This window comes from Oncorhynchus masou, chromosome 18 (assembly GCF_036934945.1).
Source record: "Oncorhynchus masou masou isolate Uvic2021 chromosome 18, UVic_Omas_1.1, whole genome shotgun sequence".
In the NCBI taxonomy this organism is placed as follows: domain Eukaryota; kingdom Metazoa; phylum Chordata; class Actinopteri; order Salmoniformes; family Salmonidae; genus Oncorhynchus; species Oncorhynchus masou.
Genome location: NC_088229.1, coordinates 56334631 through 56356989, shown reverse-complemented (window position 1 = coordinate 56356989; position 22359 = coordinate 56334631). Strand labels below are relative to the sequence as shown.

General features: G+C 41.8%; 1 protein-coding gene across 1 annotated transcript in view; it reads right to left on the bottom strand.

Annotated features, from left to right (window-relative positions):
- Positions 1-22359, bottom strand: part of LOC135504888 (alpha-1,6-mannosylglycoprotein 6-beta-N-acetylglucosaminyltransferase B-like) — a 62203-nt gene that overhangs the window by 18997 nt on the left and 20847 nt on the right. Inside the window, exons 7-10 of the mRNA XM_064923812.1 lie at positions 16900-17067; positions 15231-15400; positions 14759-14890; positions 14412-14545 (exon numbers count right to left, since the gene is read on the bottom strand). Coding sequence (XP_064779884.1) covers positions 14412-14545; positions 14759-14890; positions 15231-15400; positions 16900-17067 — 604 coding nt within the window. The remainder of the gene's footprint in view (positions 1-14411; positions 14546-14758; positions 14891-15230; positions 15401-16899; positions 17068-22359) is intronic.

Genomic DNA, 22359 nt, shown 5'->3' with positions numbered 1-22359 from the left:
GATGTGTCTAATGTGTCTAACAAGTCTAATATGCCTAATGTGTCTAACAAGTCTAATATGCCTAATGTGTCTAACAAGTCTAATATGCCCAATGTGTCTAACAAGTCTAATATGCCCAATGTGTCTAACAAGTCTAATATGCCCAATGTGTCTAACAAGTCTAATATGCCTAATGTGTCTAACAAGTCTAATATGCCCAATGTGTCTAACAAGTCTAATATGCCCAATGTGTCTAACAAGTCTAATATGCCCAATGTGTCTAACAAGTCTAATATGCCCAATGTGTCTAACAAGTCTAATATGCCCAATGTGTCTAACAAGTCTAATATGCCTAATGTGTCTAATACTGTAATGTCTGAATATGCCTAATGTGTCTAACAAGTCTAATATGCCCAATGTGTCTAACAAGTCTAATATGCCCAATGTGTCTAATAATGTCTGATGTGTCTAATGTGTCTAACAAGTCTAATATGCCTAACGTGTCTAACAAGTCTAATATGCCTAATGTGTCTAACAAGTCTAATATGCCCAATGTGTCTAACAAGTCTAATATGCCCAATGTGTCTAACAAGTCTAATATGCCTAATGTGTCTAACACGTCTAATATGCCTATGTCTGATGTGTCTAATGTGTCTAACAAGTCTAATATGCCTAATGTGTCTAACAAGTCTAATATGCCTAATGTGTCTAATACTGTACTGTATGTCTGATGTGTCTAATGTGTCTAACAAGTCTAATATGCCAAATGTGTCTAACAAGTCTAATATGCCTAATGTGTCTAACAAGTCTAATATGCCCAATGTGTCTAACAAGTCTAATATGCCCAATGTGTCTAACAAGTCTAATATGCCCAATGTGTCTAATAAGTCTAATATGTCCAATGTGTCTAACAAGTCTAATATGCCTAATGTGTCTAACAAGTCTAATATGCCCAATGTGTCTAACAAGTCTAATATGCCTAATGTGTCTAACAAGTCTAATATGCCTAATGTGTCTAACAAGTCTAATATGCCTAATGTGTCTAACAAGTCTAATATGCCCAATGTGTCTAACAAGTCTAATATGCCTAATGTGTCTAATACTGTATGTCTGATGTGTCTAATGTGTCTAACAAGTCTAATATGCCTAATGTGTCTAACAAGTCTAATATGCCCAATGTGTCTAACAAGTCTAATATGCCCAATGTGTCTAACAAGTCTAATATGCCCAATGTGTCTAACAAGTCTAATATGCCCAATGTGTCTAACAAGTCTAATATGCCTAATGTGTCTAATACTGTATGTCTGATGTGTCTAATGTGTCTAACAAGTCTAATATGCCTAATGTGTCTAATACTGTATGTCTGATGTGTCTAATGTGTCTAACAAGTCTAATATGCCCAATGTGTCTAACAAGTCTAATATGCCTAATGTGTCTAACAAGTCTAATATGCCTAATGTGTCTAACAAGTCTAATATGCCTAATGTGTCTAACAAGTCTAATATGCCCAATGTGTCTAACAAGTCTAATATGCCTAATGTGTCTAACAAATCTAATATGCCCAATGTGTCTAACAAGTCTAATATGCCCAATGTGTCTAACAAGTCTAATATGCCTAATGTGTCTAACAAGTCTAATATGCCTAATGTGTCTAATACTGTATGTCTGATGTGTCCAATGTGTCTAACAAGTCTAATATGCCTAATGTGTCTAATACTGTATGTCTAATGTCTAACAAGTCTAATATGCCTAATGTGTCTAACAAGTCTAATATGTCCAATGTGTCTAACAAGTCTAATATGCCCAATGTGTCTAACAAGTCTAATATGCCCAATGTGTCTAACAAGTCTAATATGTCCAATGTGTCTAACAAGTCTAATATGCCCAATGTGTCTAACAAGTCTAATATGCCCAATGTGTCTAACAAGTCTAATATGCCTAATGTGTCTAACAAGTCTAATACGCCCAATGTGTCTAATACTGTATGTCTGATGTGTCTAACAAGTCTAATATGCCTAATGTGTCTAATACTGTATGTCTGATGTGTCTAACAAGTCTAATATGCCTAATGTGTCTAACAAGTCTAATATGCCCAATGTGTCTAACAAGTCTAATATGCCCAATGTGTCTAACAAGTCTAATATGCCTAATGTGTCTAACAAGTCTAATATGCCCAATGTGTCTAACAAGTCTAATATGCCTAATGTGTCTAATACTGTATGTCTGATGTGTCTAACAAGTCTAATATGCCTAATGTGTCTAACAAGTCTAATATGCCCAATGTGTCTAACAAGTCTAATATGCCCAATGTGTCTAACAAGTCTAATATGCCTAATGTGTCTAACAAGTCTAATATGCCCAATGTGTCTAACAAGTCTAATATGCCTAATGTGTCTAACAAGTCTAATTTGCCTAATGTGTCTAACAAGTCTAATTTGCCTAATGTGTCTAACAAGTCTAATATGCCCAATGTGTCTAACAAGTCTAATATGCCTAATGTGTCTAACAAGTCTAATATGCCCAATGTGTCTAACAAGTCTAATATGCCTAATGTGTCTAACAAGTCTAATATGCCCAATGTGTCTAACAAGTCTAATATGCCTAATGTGTCTAACAAGTCTAATATGCCTAATGTGTCTAACAAGTCTAATATGCCTAATGTGTCTAACATATGCCTAATGTGTCTAACAAGTCTAATATGCCTAATGTGTCTAACAAGTCTAATATGCCTAATGTGTCTAACAAGTCTAATATGCCTAATGTGTCTAACAAGTCTAATATGCCCAATGTGTCTAACAAGTCTAATATGCCTAATGTGTCTAACAAGTCTAATATGCCCAATGTGTCTAACAAGTCTAATATGCCTAATGTGTCTAACAAGTCTAATATGTCTAATGTGTCTAACAAGTCTAATATGCCTAATGTGTCTAACAAGTCTAATATGCCTAATGTGTCTAACAAGTCTAATATGCCCAATGTGTCTAACAAGTCTAATATGCCCAATGTGTCTAACAAGTCTAATATGCCCAATGTGTCTAACAAGTCTAATATGCCCAATGTGTCTAACAAGTCTAATATGCCCAATGTGTCTAACAAGTCTAATATGTCCAATGTGTCTAACAAGTCTAATATGCCCAATGTGTCTAACAAGTCTAATATGCCTAATGTGTCTAACAAGTCTAATATGCCTAATGTGTCTAACAAGTCTAATATGCCTAATGTGTCTAACAAGTCTAATATGCCCAATGTGTCTAACAAGTCTAATATGCCCAATGTGTCTAACAAGTCTAATATGCCCAATGTGTCTAACAAGTCTAATATGCCCAATGTGTCTAACAAGTCTAATATGTCCAATGTGTCTAACAAGTCTAATATGCCTAATGTGTCTAACAAGTCAACTTCCGGCGCCGACAGAGATGGCCGCCTAATATGCAATGTGTCTAAAACTATGCAGTTTGTTTTTTTTATGTGTTATTTCTTACATTAGTACCCCAGGTCATCTTAGGTTTCATTACATACAGCCGAGAAGAACTACTGTATATAAGATCAGCGTCAACTCACCATCAGTACGACCAAGAATATGTTTTTCGCGAATCCTGTGTTCTGCCTTACAAACAGGACAACGGAATGGATCGCATGCAGCGACCCCAAAAAGACTAAAATGGGAAACGTGTCTTCTGGTCAGACTATGGAGACGGGCACATCGTGCCCCACTTCCTAGCATTCTTCTTGCCAATGTCCAGTCTCTTGACAACAAGGTTGATGAAATCCGAGCAAGGGTAGCATTCCAGAGGGACATCAGAGACTGTAACGTTCTGTGCTTCACGGAAACATGGCTCACTGGAGAGATGCTATCCGATTCGGTGCAGCCAACGGGTTTATCCACGCATGCCCAAGAAACAAACACCTTTCTGGTAAGAAGAGGGGTCTAATATGCCTTATGGCTAACAATGGTGCTAAAGAAACATGCAGGAACTCAAATCCTTCTGTTCACCTGATTTAGAATTCTCACAATCAAATGTAATGTTACCTACCAAGAGAATTCTAACATTATAATCACAGCCTTATATATCCCCCCCAACAAGACACATCGATGGCTCTGAACAAACTTTATTTAACTCTTTGCAAACTGGAAACCATTTATCCGGAGGCTGCATTCATCGTTGTTAATTTTAACAAGGCTAATGGCTGAAAACAAGACTCCTAAATTTTATCAGCATATCGATTGCGCAACCAGGGGCGGAAAATTGGATAATTGTTACTCTAACTTCCGCAACGCATATAAGGCCCTGCCCCGCCCCCTTTCGGAAAAGTCTGACCATGCTCCATTTTGCTGATACCTGCCTACAGACAAAAGCTAAAAAAAGCCCCACGCTGAGGTCTGTCCAACGCTGGTCCGACCAAGCTGACTCCACACTCCAAGACTGCTTCCATCAAGTGGACTGGGATATGTTTCAATGTGTCTAACAACATTGACTAATATGATTCAATGTGTTCATTAGAAGTCTAAGATGTCGTTCCCATAGCAACGTTAAAACATTCCCTAACCAGAAACCTTGGATTGATGGCAGCATTCGTGTGAAACTGAAAGCGCGAACCACTGCTTTCAATCAGGGCAAGGTGTCTGGTAACATGACTGAATACAAACAATGCAGCTATTCCCTCCGTAAGGCTATCAAACAAGCTAAGCGTCAGTACAGAGACAAAGTAGAATCCCAATTCAACGGCTCAGACACAAGAGGCATGTGGCAGGGTCTACAGTCAATCACGGACTACAGGAAGAAATCCAGCCCAGTCACGGACCAGGATGTCTTGCTCCCAGGCAGACTAAATAACTTTTTTGCCCGCTTTGAGGACAATACAGTGCCACTGACACTGCCTGCAAAGGAAAAATGCGGTCTCTCCTTCACTGCAGCCGATGTGAGTAAAACATTTAAACGTGTTAACCCTCGCAAGGCTGCAGGCCCAATGTGCATCCCCAGCCGCGCCCTCAGAGCATGCGCAGACCAGCTGGCTGGTGTAATTACGGACATATTCAATCAATCCCTATACCAGTCTGCTGTTCCCACATGCTTCAAGAGGGCCACCATCTAATCCTGTTCCCAAGAAAGCTAAGGTAACTGAGCTAAACGACTACCGCCCCGTAACTCACTTCCGTCATCATGAAGTGCTTTGAGAGACTAGTCAAGGACCATATCACCTCCACCCTACCTGACACCCTAGACCCACTCCAATTTGCTTACCGCTCCAATAGGTCCACAGACGATGCAGTCTCAACCAACTGCATACTGCCCTAACCCATCTGGACAAGAGGAATATGTCCTATGTGAGAATGCTGTTCATCGACTACAGCTCGGCATTCAACACCATAATATGCTCCAAGCTGTCATCAAGTCGAGACCCTGGGTCTAACCCCGTCCTGTGCAACTGGGTACTGGACTTCCTGATATGCCGCCCCAGGTGGTGAGGGTAGGTAACAACATCTCCTATGCCCAATGCTGATCCTCAACACTGGGGCCCCAAAGTGTGCAAGTTCTGAGCCCTCTCCTGTACTCCCTGTCCACCCACGACTGCGTGGCCAACGCACGCCTCCAACTCAATCATCAAGTTTGCGGACGACACAACAGTGGTAGGCTTGATTACCAACAACGACGAGACGGCCTAGAGGGAGGAGGTGAGGGCCCTCGGAGTGTGGTGTCAGGAAAATAACCTCACACTCAACGTCAACAAAACTGAGGAGATGATTGTGGACTTCAGGAAACAGCAGAGGGAACACCCCCTATCCACATCGATGGAACAGTAGTGGAGAGAGTAGCAAGTTTAAGTTCCTCGGCATACACATCACAGACAAACTGAATTGGTCCACTCACACAGACAGCATCGTGAAGAAGGCGCAGCAATGCCTCTTCAACCTCAGGAGTCTGAAGAAATTCCTTGTCACCAAAAGCACTCACAAACTTCTACAGATGCACAATCGAGAGCATCCTGGCGGGCTGTATCACCGCCTGGTACGGCAACTGTCCGCCCTCAACCGTAAGGCTCTCCAGAGGGTAGTGAGGTCTGCACAACGTGTCATAACTACCTCTCCAGGACACCTACACCACCTGATGTTACAGGAAGGCCATAAAGATCATCAAGGACATCTACCACCCGTGTCTAGCCACTGCCTGTTCACCCCGCTATCATCCAGAAGGCGAGGTCAGTACAGGTGCATCAAATGGGACCGAATGACTAAAAAGTCTATCTCAAGGCCATCAACTGTTAAACAGCCACCACTAACATTGAGTGGCTGCTGCCTATGCACTGACACTGACTCAACTCCAGCCACTTTAATAATGGGAATTGATGGGAAATTATGTAAATATATCACTAGCCACTTTAAACAATGCTACCTTATATAATGTTACTAACCCTACATTATTCATCTCATATGCATACGTATATACTGTACTCTATATCATCGACTGCATCCTTATGTAATACATGTATCACTAGCCACTTTAACTATGCCACTTTGTTTACATACTCATCTCACATGTATATACTGTACTCGATACCATCTACTGTATCTTGCCTATGCTGCTCTGTACCATCACTCATTCATATATCCTTATGCACATATTCTTTATCCCCTTACACTGTGTATAAGACAGTAGATTAATATGTCCTAATTGTTAGTTAGATTACTTGTTGGTATTACTGCATTGTCGGAACTAGAAGCACAAGCATTTCGCTACACTCGCATTAACATCTGCTAACCATGTGTATGTGACAAATAAAATTTGATTTGATTTAATTTGATATGCCTAATGTGTCTAACAAGTCTAATATGCCCAATGTGTCTAACAAGTCTAATATGCCCAATGTGTCTAACAAGTCTAATATGCCCAATGTGTCTAACAAGTCTAATATGCCTAATGTGTCTAACAAGTCTAATATGTCCAATGTGTCTAACAAGTCTAATATGTCCAATGTGTCTAACAAGTCTAATATGTCCAATGTGTCTAACAAGTCTAATATGTCCAATGTGTCTAACAAGTCTAATATGTCCAATGTGTCTAACAAGTCTAATACATCCAATGTGTCTAACAAGTCTAATACGCCCAATGTGTCTAACAAGTCTAATATGCCCAATGTGTCTAACAAGTCTAATATGCCCAATGTGTCTAACAAGTCTAATATGCCTAATGTGTCTAACAAGTCTAATATGCCTAATGTGTCTAACAAGTCTAATATGTCCAATGTGTCTAACAAGTCTAATATGCCCAATGTGTCTAACAAGTCTAATATGCCTAACAAGTCTAATATGCCTAACAAGTCTAATATGCCCAATGTGTCTAACAAGTCTAATATGTCCAATGTGTCTAACAAGTCTAATATGCCCAATGTGTCTAACAAGTCTAATATGCCTAACAAGTCTAATATGCCTAACAAGTCTAATATGCCTAATGTGTCTAATAAGTCTAATATGCCTTATGTGTATAATAAGTCTAATATGTATAATTAGTCTAATGTGTATAATAAGTCTAATATGTATAATATGCCTAATGTGTCTAATATGCCTAATGTGTATAATATGCCTAATGTGTCTAATTAGTCTAATATGCCTAATGTGCATAATAAGTATAATATGTCTAATTAGTCTAATATTTCTAATGTGTCTAATAAGTATAATTAACCTAATGTGTCTAATAAGTATAATGTGTCTAATACTGTATGTCTAATATGTCAAATGTGTCTAATATTTTATGTCTAACATGCCTAATACTATAATATGTAATATGCCTAATGTGCCTAATAAGTCTAATGTGTCTAATACTGTATGTCTAAAATGCCTAAGTGTCTAATACTGTATGTCTAATATGCCTATTGTGTCTAATACTGTATGTCTAATATGCCTAATGTGTCTAATACTGTATGTCTAATATGCCTAATGTGTCTAATATGCCTAATATGTCTAATATGCCTAATGTGTCTAATATGTCTAACACTGAATGTCTAATATGTCTAACACTGAATGTCTAATATGCCTAATACTGTATGTCTAATATGTCTAACACTGTATGTCTAATATGTCTAACACTGAATGTCTAATATGCCTAATACTGTATGTCTAATATGCCTAATGTGTCTAATACTGTATGTCAAATATGCCTAATGTGTCTAATATGCCTAATGCGTCTAATATGCCTAATATGTCTAACACTGAATGTCTAATATGCCTAATACTGTATGTCTAATATGCCTAATGTGTCTAATATGTCAAACACTGAATGTCTAATATGCCTTATTAGTTTAATATATCTAATATGCCTAATATGTCTAGTATCTCTAATAAGTATAATGCGTCTAATATGCCTAATATGTCTAACACTGAATGTCTAATATGCCTAATACTGTATGTCTAATATGCCTAATGTGTCTAATATGTCAAACACTGAATGTCTAATATGCCTTATTAGTTTAATATATCTAATATGCCTAATATGTCTAGTATCTCTAATATGCCTAATGTGTCTAATAAATCTAATGTGTCTAATAAGTCTAATGTGTCTAATATGCCTAATGTGTCTAATATGCCTAATGTGTCTAATGCTCTATGTCTAATATGCCTAATGTGTCTAATGCTCTATGTCTAATATGCCTAATGTGTCTAATATGCTCTATGTCTAATATGCCTAATGTGTCTAATATGCCTAATGTGTCTAATATGCCTAATGTGTCTAATGCTCTATGTCTAATATGCCTAATGTGTCTAATATGTCTGTGTCTAATATCACTAACACTGTATGTCTAATATGTCTAATAAGTCTAATGTGTCTAATAAATCTAATAAATGTCTAATAGTGTCTAATATGTTTAATGTGTCTAATACTGTATGTATAATATGTCTATGGCTATACTAAATGTCTAATATGTCAAATGTGTCTAACACTGTGTCTGTCATGCCTAATGTGTCTGTGTCTAACATGTCTAATATGCCTAATACTGTATGTCTAATATGTTTAATGTGTCTAATACTGTATGTATAATATGTCTATGGCTATACTAAATGTCTAATATGTCAAATGTGTCTGATATTTTATGTCTAATGTGTCTCATACTGTGTGTCTGATATGCCTATAGTGTCTAATACTGTATGTCAAATATGCCTAATGTGTCTAATAAGTCTAATGTGTTTAATATTGTATGTCTAATATGCCTAACTTGTCAATATGTCTAATGTGTCTAAAACTGTGTCTGTTATGCCTAATGTGTCTAAAACTGTGTTATGCCTAATGTGTCTAATACTGTCTAATAAGTCTGTGTCTAATAAGTGTAATATCTCTAATAAGTATAATTTGTCTAATATGGCTATGTCTAATATGCCCAATAAGTCTAATAAGTCGAATGTGTCTAATAAATATAAAATGCCTAATGTGTCTAATGTAAAGAATATTTCATGCCTAATATGCCGAACTTGTCAATATGTCTAATGTGTCTAATACTGTATGTCTGATATACCTAATGTGTCTAATATGTCTAATATGCCTAATATGCCTAATGGTGTCTAATATGCCTAATGGTGTCTAATATGCCTAATGTGTCTAATGTGTCTAATACTGTATGTCTGATATGTCTAATGTGTCTAATACTGTATGTCTGATATGCCTAATATGTCTAATACTGTATGTCTGATATGCCTAATATGTCTAATACTGTATGTCTGATATGTCTAATGTGTCTAATCTAATGTGTCTAATACTGTATGTCTGATATGTCTAATGTGTCTAACAAGTCTAATATGCCTAATGTGTCTAATACTGTATGTCTGATATGCCTAATGTGTCTAATACTGTATGTCTAATATGCCTAATACTGTATGTCTAATATGCCTAATATACCTAATATGTCTAATATGCCTAATATACCTAATGGTGTCTAATATGCCTAATATGCCTAATGTCTAATATACCTAATGTGTCTGATATGCCTAATGTGTCTAACACGTCTAATGTGTCTAATACTGTATGTCTAATATGCCTAATGTGTCTAATACTGTATGTCTAATATGCCTAATGTGTCTAATACTGTATGTCTAATATGCCTATGTGTCTATGTGCAGCTGTAGATGCCAATAGCTGTCAGGACAGACTATAACAGGGAGACTATAAGGGAGACTATAACAAAGACTATAACAAACAGCATTAGTACAGGAGAACGACAGAAAGATGTGGGGAAAAAGGTTGTTTTGAACCGGCGATGTCGACATCAGGGACCAAGAATGCGGGTAGTGACAGTTGAGTAATAACATTGGGAGCGTCTCGATGGGCCGACGTGAAAGGAGAGAAACAGACATAAATCACATGATGATGGAAATAAAAACTATTCTTAGGGGTTAGTGTCAGTGTGTTTGGATAGGCCATACACTTTGACTTCACACAGCTTCTCAGATTCATCCTAACAGAACAGAGAGAGGGAGGTGTGAGAGATGGGATATTTATTTTAAGAAATACAAGAATGTGTCTGTGAATGTGTGTGTGTGTGTGTGTGTCTGCGTATTAGTCCACATGTGTCAGTCCGTCTGTCCCCCCAACAGTTGTTTAAAAGGCCCTGCCAAATAACTCTCTCCTGTCTCCTAACTCTTCCTCACAACTGTGAAGAAGGACCTCTCTGGGTGAATAACAGACTAATTTATCCTAGCTTGTCTCCAACACTCCTCCACAAGCACACCAGATGCGTAGCACCTCCATTCATCATCTTAGTGGGCTCACACCAACACAGCAACATGAATCATGATCAATATGGAAAATGGTGCAAATAGGGGAGCGATGGTTAGATAGAACCATTGCTTTCGACAGACAGACAGACAGACACACACACAGACACACACAATAACCAATGCCTTCCCAAAGGCCCTGACACTCAACAGATCCTTTCTAGCACTTCAAAGCCCCATCGACACCACCTCTAATCCCCTTTTCCCTCCGTCTCTTCCTCTCTCTTGAGCTGCCATCGCCGCGGGCAACATCCCTCTTGCCGCACGAGCAGCACAAATAAACACAGCGTTCTTGCCTGTGGGAGTGGTCCGGACTGTTCGGCGCTCTCCAGCTTGTCTCAGTCTAGTCAGAGTGGGAGAGATGACTAGGAAGTGTTTGAGAAGATTTTGGGAAGGGCAGGGGCTCATGTTTATTTAACCTGTTCTTAATCCTCTAAGTCTGCAGACATATGAAGTCTCCTTTGTGGAACATACATCAGCACTGCCATAGTTAATAACACTCCCACAGTGTGTCACCACTGTTGGTCTCTAAATGGTAAAGCCCAACACTAAATACAGACGCATACACACACGTGTGTGCACGCATGAACACATACACAAACAAACACAAAAAACCCAGACTTACATATACAGTACCGGTCAAAAGTTTGGACACACCTACTAAGGGTTTTTCTTTATTTTGACTATTTTCTACATTGTAGAACAATAGTGAAGACATCAAAACCATGAAATAACACATATGGAATCATGTAGTAACCAAAAAAGTGTTAAACAAATCCAAAAATATAGTAGCTTTTCCAACAGTCTTGAAGGAGTTCCCACATATGCTGAGCACTTGTTGGCTGCTTTTCCTTCACTCTGTGGTCCAACTCATCCCAAACCATCTCAATTGGGTTGAGGTCAGGTGATTGTGGAGGCCTGGTCATCTGATGCAGCACTCCATCACTCTCCTTCTTGTTCAAATAGCCCTTACACAGCCTGGAGGTGTGTCAGGTCATTGTCCTGTTGAAAAACAAATGATAGTCCTAAGCCCAAACCAGATGGGATGTCGTATCGCTGCAGAATGCTGTGGTAGCCATGCTGGTTAAGTGTGCCTTGAATTCTAAATAAATCACTGACCGTGTCACCATGCTTCACGTTGGGAACCACACATGTGGAGATCATTCATTCACCTACTCCGCGTCTCACAAAGACATGGCGGTTGGAACCAAAAATCTCAAATTTTACTCATCACACCAAAGGACATATTTTTACCAATCTAATGTCCATTGCTCGTGTTTTTTGGCCCGAGCAAGTCTCCTCTTATTATGGTGGCCTTTAGTAGTGGTTTCTTTGCAGCAATTGAACCATGAAGGCCTGATTTACGCAGTCTCCTCTGAACAGTTGATGTTGAGATGTGTCTGTTACTTGAACTCCATGAAGCATTTATTTGGGCTGCAATCTGAGATGCACTTAACCCTAACTTGTCTTCTGCAGCAGAGGTAACTCTGGGTCTTTCTTTCCTTTCCTGTGGCGGTCCTCATGAGAGTCAGTTTCATCATAGCTCTTGATAGTTTTTACGACTACACTTGAAGAAACTTTCAAAGTTCTTGACATCTTCCAGATTGACTGACCTTCATGTCTTAAAGTACTGATGGACTGTCATTTCTCTTTGCTTATTTAAGCTGTTCTTGCCATAATATGGACTTGGTCTTTTACCAAATAGGGCTATCTTCTGTATACCACCCATACCTTGTCACAACACAACTGATTGGCTGAAACGCAATAAGAAAGAAAGAAATTCCACAAATTAACTTTTAATTGCTTCTGAATGTGCATTGCTTGCTGTTTGGGGTTTTAGGCTGGGTTTCTGTATAGTACTTTATGACTTCGGCTGATGAAAAAAGGGCTTTATAAATACATTTGATTGATTGAACAATCAATTGAAATGCATTCCAGGTGACTAACTCATGAAGCTGGTTGTGAGAATGCTAAGAGTGTGCAAAGCTGTCATCAAGGCAAATTGTGGCTACTTTGAAGAATCTCAAATATAAAATATATGTTGATTTGTTTAACACCTTCTTGGTTACTACATGATTCCATAGAGTGCTTTTTCATAGTTTCGATGTCTTCACTATTATTCTACAATGTAAAAAATAGTAACAATAAAAAAAAAACTGTAATGAGTAGGTGTGTCCAAACTTTTGACTGGTACTGTATAACAGGGTAAATTTTGTTTCCACTTGCCACTGCAGAGATATGTATTTGATGTTTATGTATTCCTATTGGTTGGTTGAATTGACATATTAGTCAGGTGTTATGTTATTGGCTACGCTTGCAGATAGGGGGAGATTGTGAAATTTGGCCTTGTGTTTGATGTTATTGTCCTGCTGAAAGGTGAATTGAACTCCCAGTGTCTGGTGGAAAGCAGACTGAACCAGGTTTTGTAATGGATTTCCACAAAACATAACACTTTGCATTCAGGACAAAAAGTGCATTATTGGCAGTATTAATTTAGTGCCTTGTTACAAACAGGATGCATATTTTTGAAAAAATGTATTCTGTACAAAAAATACAAATTCTTTGAAAATTCCACCTGACACTGGGAGATGAATTCACCTGAAGACTCTGTCAATTAGGTTAGTATTATGGAGTAACTACAATTTTGTTGATCCATCCTCAGTTTTCTCCTATCACATTGGCGGTTTCCTTCCTCTCTGGCAACTGAGTTAGTAAGGACACCTGTGTCTTTGTAGTGACTGGGTGTATTGATCCACAGTGTAATTAATAACTTCACCATGCTCAAAGGGATATTCAATGTCTGATAAAAAAATGTTTTTTACCCATCTACCAATAGGTACCATTCTTTGAGAGGCATTGGAAAACCTCCTTGGTCTTTGTGGTTGAATCTGTGTTTGAAATTCACAGCTCAACTAAGGGACCTTACCGATAATTGTATGTGTGGAGATGAGAGATGAGGTAATCATTCAATAATCATGTTAAACACTATTACTGCACACAGAGTGAGCCCATGTGACTTGTTACGCACATTTTTACTCCTGAACTTATTTAGGCTTGCCATAAGGGGTTGAATACTTGTTGATTCAAGACATTTCAACTTTTAATTTGTAAACATAATTTCACTTTGACATTATGGGTACTGTGTGTAGGCCAGTGACCAAAAATCTCAATTTAATACATTTTAAATTCAGGCTGTAAGACAACAAAATGTGGAAAAAGGGGTGTGAATACTTTCTGAAGGCACTGTATATATACAGTATATATATATATATATATGTGTGTGTGTGTGTGTGTGTGTGTGTGTGTGTGTGTGTGTGTGTGTGTGTGTGTGTGTGGTACGTGTTAGATATTTCTGGCTACCTTGGATGTGTTTTGTATGTTATTGCTGTAAGAGCGAGCTAGCAAGCATGCTCTAATTGTAACGGCCGCATTAGCTCCCTGCTAATTCACAGTTATTCCCATGCTAACAGACAAATCTGCAGCCATCAACATACTGGTGTCCTGTACATCTAATGTGCTTCCTTGTGTCTATTGTCAGAATAAACACCAATCAACTGGGATCTCTGGCTGAGCATTCCTTTCTTTAAAAACACAACGCAAGAGAGTTAGTTACACATCTGTTACACGTACGATCACATCTGTTAACCCACCCATACACATAGAGTATACTCACGGAACATGGTCATGTACTGCAGTGGCTGTAGACGCCAGCTTCCCCATAACGTGTTGTAACCATGGCTACGGGCATACGTCCCTAGGTTGAAAGCCGGTTCCGTACCAAAAGAGTCAAGGATTCGGAAGCGGCATCTGGAGAGAGGAAGAAATGTATCATCATAGGCATATTTCATGGTGTTGAACTGTATCTTATGTGACTTGAAATGATGTGGAAAAACTGTTGAATCTAGTACTTACGAGTTTGCTTCATGGGAATTACATGGTAATGATATATATTGTTACAGTACCTTGGAATAAGGCTCATTTAATCCAACATGTTAACAAAAGTAACCAAAGTGTCATTACTGGTAGTGTTGGAAGGCCAGCCCCATGGCTCCCTGGAGATGGGCTAGGCCGTGGTAGTCTGTATAGATGAGGTCAAAGGGCAGGGGCATCTGGATGGGGCAGCTTCCTTTGCCCGGGGCTGCACCTATCACACTGCTCCACCAAACACAAACAAACACTCTGTGATGGTGAGATAGAACTCAAAGTGACAATGCATTGTGAGAGCTTTAAGTTGTCAAAGGATGATGATTATTCATGATTAGATCAGTCTTCAATAAATGTCAATGGATATGCAAAGCCATGATGTTGCTGGATATCAAGGTACTAGACGTACTTTATTAAAAGGTGTGTAAAGCACACCTTGAATCCTGTACCTTCTGGCTTGCCTTCCTGGTTATGGGTTCACTTAATATGGCCGCTGACCCATCCATCACAGAACATTGACTTGAATGGGGATTCCCATTATAGTAATTCTATTTCTATGGTGTGTTACCTGTGCAGGTGGTTCTGGGAGGTGATAAAGGTCAGATTGTGACCCAGGATGAAGAGAGAGGCACTGAGGTCAGCCCACTGCACCAGCTCTCCCAGAGGCCCCCCTTGGTCCACCATGGCCCCAAACCGCTGGCCCGCACCCCCAGACAGGACCCCTGGGTAGAGCAGGACCTAGAGAGGGGGAGAACATGGAGGTGGAGGAAGATGATGACTCATGATTAGATCAGTCTTCATTACATTGAAATGGATACGTGAAGCCACGATGATGTTGGATATCAAGGTATTAGAAATATTTCTAGCACCTGGGGGCACATGCAGAAATAACTTTTAAAACACAGCCTTATTTGAGTATTTAGAGGTTTTATCACTTCAATATTACACATTCAACAATCATCCCACCAGCATATCAGTGCAAGCATTATGACTAACCTAAGGAATAGTAACTACAAATAATTAAAGACATACAGTTGAAGTCGGAAGTTTACATACACATAGATTGGAGTCTTTAAAACTAGTTTTTCAACCACTCCACAAATTTATGGTAAACAAACTATAGTTTTGGCAAGTCGGTTAGGACATCTACTTTAAGTCATTTTTCCAACAATTGTTTACAGACAGATTATTTCACTTATAATTCACTGTAACACAATTCCAGTGGGTCAGAAGTTTACATACACTAAGTTGACTGTGCCTTTAAACAGCTTGGAAAACTTCAGAAAATTATGTCATGGCTTTAGAAGCTTCTGATAGGCTAATTGACATATTTGCGTCAATTGGAGGTGTACCTGTGGATGTATTTCAACGCCTACCTTCAAACTCAGTGCCTCTTTGCTTGACATCATGGGAAAATCAAAAGAAATCAGCCAAGACCTCAGAAAAATAATTGTAGACCTCCACCAGTCTAGTTCATCCTTGGGAGCAATTTCCAAATGCCTGAAGGTACCAGGTTCATCTGTACAAACAATAGTACGCAAGTATAAACACCATGGGTCCACGCAGCCGTCATAGCACTCAGGAAGGAAACGCGTTCTGTCTCCTAGAGATGAACGTACTTTGGTGCCAAAAATGCAAATCAATCCCAGAATAACAGCAAAGGACCTTGTGAAGATGCTGGAGGAAACAGGTACAAAGTATCTATATCCACAGTAAAACGAGTCCTATATCAACATAACCTGAAAGGCCGCTCAGCAAGGAAGAAGCAACTGCTCCAAAACCGCCATAAAAAAGCCTGACTACGGTTTGCAACTGCACATGGGGACAAAGATCGCACTTTTTGGAAAAATGTCCTCTGGTCTGATGAAACACAAATAGAACTATTTGGCCATAATGACCATTGTTGTGTTTGGAGGAAAAAGTGGGAGGCTTGCAAGCCGAAGAACAACATCCCAACCGTGAAGCACGGGGTGGCAGCATCATGTTGTGGGGGTGCTTTGCTGCAGGGAATTTTTACTAGGATTAAATGTCAGGAATTATGAAAAACTGAGTTTAAATGTATTTGGCTAAGGTGTATGTAAACTTCCAATTTCAAGTGTATGAAAATATTACAGCAGGGGATTATAAATATAGATGCAGTATGTAGGATTTTGAAATCGAATGAACTTCAAAGTATGTTAACCCCATAGAATGGCATATTAGAAGTTCATTTAATAGGATCTCTGTGGTTAACCCACCCTCTTCTGCAGTGAAGTCGTCTTAGTGGTGTTCTCTCGTATCCTGTGTCCCGCCTTTATCCAGCATGTAGACAGCCTCTCCACCCTGGACCTGATGAACCTTCCTGCAGGACCCTGAATTCCACTAAACACCTCATACAATGGCCTCAGAGTCGTCCGGACCTCTGCCTGTGTGAAATAAAAAGGGATTATTGAACAACAATATTAAATCAGTACAAAAGTAGTGTATGCAAGTTAGAATAAAATAAAATAATTTGATTGAGGTATGGCTTGCATCCAAATTTGAAAGGGGAAAAAGTTATCTTGGCTAACATTAAGGTGGCTCTTATAAATCATTGACTCAAAAACATCCCTGCTCAAGAAACTCATCCCATTCCCACTATTTCACCTTCATGATATTTGGGTGAATGACATGAGCCCGGACATTTTGGTTCTCACAGAGACTTGGACAAATGGTTCGACCCCGGATAAGGACATTGCTGATTACCACATCTTCAGGTGTCACAGACTGAAAGAAGGGGAGGGTGGCTATATAAGTGAAATCAACTTTTGTGGCATCAAGTTCTCTAAATATCACCCCCCAAAAAATTGCTTTTGGTTTTTGATATGTCCATAAGCCAAAATACACAACTATCTGTTGATGGCATTTACCCCCTTCTTCAAGCCCTCACAAATTGGTTGTTGATCATTGCTCGACAACAATCAGGTCTCGAAATAGATTTTCAAGCAGATTTAATTCAAATCTGTAACTTGGCCACTCAGGAATATTCACTGTTTTCTTGGTAAGCAACACCAGTGTAGATTTGGCCATGTGTTTTAGATTACTGTCCTGCTGAAAGGTGAATTCATCACCCAGTATCTGGTGGAAAGCAGACTGAACCAGGTATTCCTCTAGGATTTTGCCTGTCCTTAGCTCCATTCCGTTTCTTTTTTATCCTGAAAAACTACCCAGTCCTTAACGATTACAAGCATACCCATAACATGATGCAGCCACCACTTTGCTTGAAAATATGGAGTTCTCAGTACTCAGTAATAGGTTGTATTGGATTTGCCCCAAACATAAATGTCACACCCTGATCTGTTTCACCAGTCTTTGTGCTCATCTCCACCTCCCTCCAGGTGTCGCCCATCTGCCCCATTATCCCCTGTGCAATAATACCTGTGTTCTCTGTTTGTCTGTTGCCAGTTTTTTTTTACCCCTTTTTCTCCCCAATTTCGTGGTATCCAATAGTTGTAGTAGCTACTGTCTTGTCTCATCGCTACAACTCCCGTACGGGCTCGGGAGAGACAAAGGTTGAAAGTCATGCGTCCTCCGATACACATCCCAACCAGCCGCACTGCTTCTTAACACAGCGCACATCCAACCCGGAAGCCAGCCGCACCAATGTGCCGGAGGAAACACCGTGTACCTGGCAACCTTGGTTAGCGTGCACGGCGCCCGTCCCGCCACAGGAGTCGCTGGTGCGCGATGAGACAAGGACATCCCTAACGACTAAGCCCTCCCTAACCCAGACGACGCTAGGCCAATTGTGCGTCGCCCCATGGACTTCCCGGTCGCGGCCGGTTACGACAGAGCCTGGGCGCGGACCCAGAGTCTCTGATGGCACAGCTGGCGCTGCAGTACAACGCCCTTAACCACTGCGCCACCCGGGAGGCCCTTATGTTGCCAGTTCATCTTGTCTTGTCAGGTTTTACCAGCGTGCTTTCCCGTCTTTCTGTTTCTCAAGTTCTGTTTCCTAGTTTTTCCTAGAACCTCTGCCAGCCCTGACCCTGAGCCTGCCTGCCATCCTGTACCTACCTGACTCTGACCTGATCAAGAACCTCTGCCTGTCCTCTACCTGCCCTTTGCCTGCCCCGTGTTTATAATAAACTGCACTATCCACCTCCTGTGTCTGCATCTGGGTCATATCCTGAGTCGTGATAGTATGAACTGGCCATGACTGACGCAGCAGACTTGGACCAGCTCCACAACGCCGTCTCCTCCCAGGGAGCCACCATTGGAAGACACGAGGAGTTACTTCAAGGTCTATGGAAGGATTCCAGACCTTGGCGGAACACCAGGACATGCCTTCAACACATAGCTGGAGCAATTCCTGCCCCGGGATGTCTTCCTGCGGGCTTGGGAAAAGTACCAGGAACCTCCGGGAGGTTTTCAGCAAGGCCCATGCCACCTCGCTTCCTCTGCATCGGTCCTATGACTAAGTCATTGACCTTCTCCCGGGCACTACACCACCTCGGGGGGCGGCTTTATTCCCTGTCAGGGCCGGAGACCAAGGCGATGGAGACGTATATTGAGGATTCCCTGGCTGCAGGGGGTATCCGTCCTTCTGCTTCCCCGCCGGTACCTTCTGCCTTCCCCACCGGGGCCTGAATGACCTCACGGTTAAAAATCGTTACCCGCTTCCACTCCTCGCCTCGGCTTTCGAGCCTCTCCAGGGGGCTACCATCTTCTCCAATTTGGACCTCCAGAACGCCTACCATCTGGTACAGATATGGGAAGGGGATGAGTGGAAGACTGCCTTTAACATGGCTAGCGAGCACTACGAATACTTGGTGATGCCATTCGTACAGACCAACGCTCCTGCGGTGTTCCAGGCCCTGGTAAAAGATGTTCCCCGGGACATATTGAATAGGTTTGTGTTCGTCTACCTTGATGACACCTCGTGTTTTCCCACTCGGCTCAAGAACATGTCCTCCATGTCAGACAAGTTCTCCAGCGTCTTCTGGAGAACCAGTGTTTCGTCAAAGCAGTAAAATGCTAAATTATATTGCTGCACCATCTCCTTCCTTGGGTACATCATAGCTGCAGGCAACATACAGACGGATCCTGAAAAGGTGAGAGCGGTGGTGGATTGGCTGCAACCCACCTCCAGAGTGCAGCTGCAACGCTTCCTGGGATTTGCCAATTTCTACCGCCGGTTCATCTGGGGTTACAGCACCCGGGCTTCCCCACTGTCAGTGCTCACCTCTCCCAAGGTCCTGTTTACGTGGTCTCCCGGTGCAGACCAGGCGTTCTTGGACCTCAAGCACCAATTCACTACCATCCCCATCCTAATCCATCCAGATCTGTCCCAGCAGGTCGTGGTGGAGGTTGATGCCTCAGACGTCAGAGTGGGGGCTGTCCCAAGACCAAAAGCTGCATCCCTGCGCTTTCCTCTCCCATCGTCTTAACCCCATCGAAAGGAATACGAGTGGGTAACCCGGAACTACTTGTGGTGAAGATGGCATTGGAGGAGTGGAGGCAATGGTTAGAGGGGGCAGAACACCCATTCATAGTATGGACAGATCACAAGAACCTGGAATATCTCCGCACCGCCAAGCTCCTCAACTCCAGGCAAGCTCGATGGGCCATGCTGTTCATCCGATTCAACTTCACCATCTCCATCTCCTACCTCGCAGCTGCACTCATCTGAGGTATAGAGAACCAGGTCCGTGGAGTGCAGGGGGCCCGGCTAACCGGATGTTTGTCCCGGACTCTGCCTGTTCCTCGGTTCTGGAATGGGCTCATTCCTCTTGGCTGGCCTGCCATCCTCGCTCCCGTTGGACCCTGGCCTTTGTATGACAACGTTTTTGGTGGCCCATCTTGGTTCCTGATTTCTCAGCCTTCATCGCCGCCTGCACCGTACGTGCCCAGAATAAGACTCCTCGGCAGGCCTCCTTCAACCACTTCCCGTCCCTCACCATCCCTGGTCACATATATCCCTGGACTTTGTCACTGGTCTCCCCCCGTCTGATGGCAACACAGTTATCCTTAACGTGGTGGACCGGTTTTCCAAAGCCATCCATTTTATTCCTCTCCCCCAAGCTACCCTTAGCCAAGGAGATGGCACAGCTCATGGATCCATGGACTTCCGATGGACATGGTCTCTGACCGGGGTCCTCAGTTCTCATCCTAGTTCTGGAAGGTGTTCGGCATGCTGATTGGGTCACTGACCAGCCTGTCCTCCGGGTTCCTCCCCCAGTCTAACAGCCAGTCGGAGCGAGCCAATCAGGCTCTTTGCTGCCTCGTGTCCGCCAATCCTCCCACCTAGAGCCAGCAGCTTGTGTGGGTAGAGTACGCCTGCAACCTCCTCCCTTGCTCAACTTCTCGCATTTTGAGTGCTCCATGGGATATCAGCCCCCGCTCTTCCAAGAGCAAGAGGAAGAGGTCAACATACCCCTCGGCCCAGATGTTTGTCCGCCGCTGTCACGTACCTGGAAGAGAGCCCGGTTGGCTCTTCTCAAGACCACCCCCAGGTATCGACGACAGGCAGAACACCACCGGACCCCGGCTCCCCGTTATAGTCTCGGGCAGTGAGTATGGCTGTCCACTCAGGATCTGCCCCTCCGGGTAGAGTCCCGCAAACTGTCCCCACGATTCTTAGCCCCTCTGCTGTTCGTCTTCTGTTGCCCTGTATCCTCTGCATACATCCCACTTTTCATGTGTCTAGGATTAAACCTATATCTCACAGCCCTTTGTCTCCTATTTTCCGGTTCTGACCATTCTGCCTGCCCTAACCCTGAGCCTGCTTACCATCTTGTACCTGCCTGACTCTGACCTGATCACAAACCTCTGCCTGTCCTCTACCTGCCCTTTGCCTGCCCAGGATTTATAATCAATTATCTGAGAACTATACTATCCACCTCCTATGTCTGCATCTAGGTCATATCCTGAGTGGTAATAATACAACTTTTTTATTCAGGGCAAAAAGTGAATTGCTTTGCCACATTTATTGTACATTGTTGTAAACAGGATGCATGTTTTTAATATTATTATTCTGTACAGGCTTTCCTCGTTTCACTCTGTCAATTAGGTTAGTATTGTGGAGTAACTACAATGTTGTTGATCCATCCTCAGTTTTCTCCTATCATAGCCATTAAACAATGTTTTAAATTCAACATTGGCCTCATGCTGAAATCCCTGATCAGTTTTCTTCCTCTCCGGCAACTGAGTTAGAAAGAATGCATGGGCCTCCCGAGTGGCGTAGTGGTCCAAGGCACTGCAGTGCTAGCTGTGCCACTAGAGATCCTGGTTAGGGGAGGGTTTGGCCGGCAGGGATGCTCTTGTCCCTTCGCGCTCTAGTGACTCCTGTGGCAGGCCGGGAACAATGCACACTGACACGGTCGCCAGGTGTACGGTGTTTCCTCCGACACATTGGTGCGACTGGCTTCCGTGCATCAAGAAGCAGTGCAGCATAGCTAAGTTGTTTTTCGGAGGACGCACGGCTCTCGACCTTCGCCTCTCACAAGTCCGTATGGGAGTTGCAGCGATGAGACAAGACTGTAACTACCAAATGGATACCGCGAAAAAGGGGTAAAAGTTTTAAAAAGGAAGGACGCCTGTATCTTTGTAGTTTCTGGGTATATTGATACACCATCCAAAGTGTCATTAATAACGTCACCATGCTCAAAGGAATATTCAGTGTCTGCTTTTTCTATTTTTACCTATCTACCAATAGGTGCCCTTCTTTGTGAGGCATT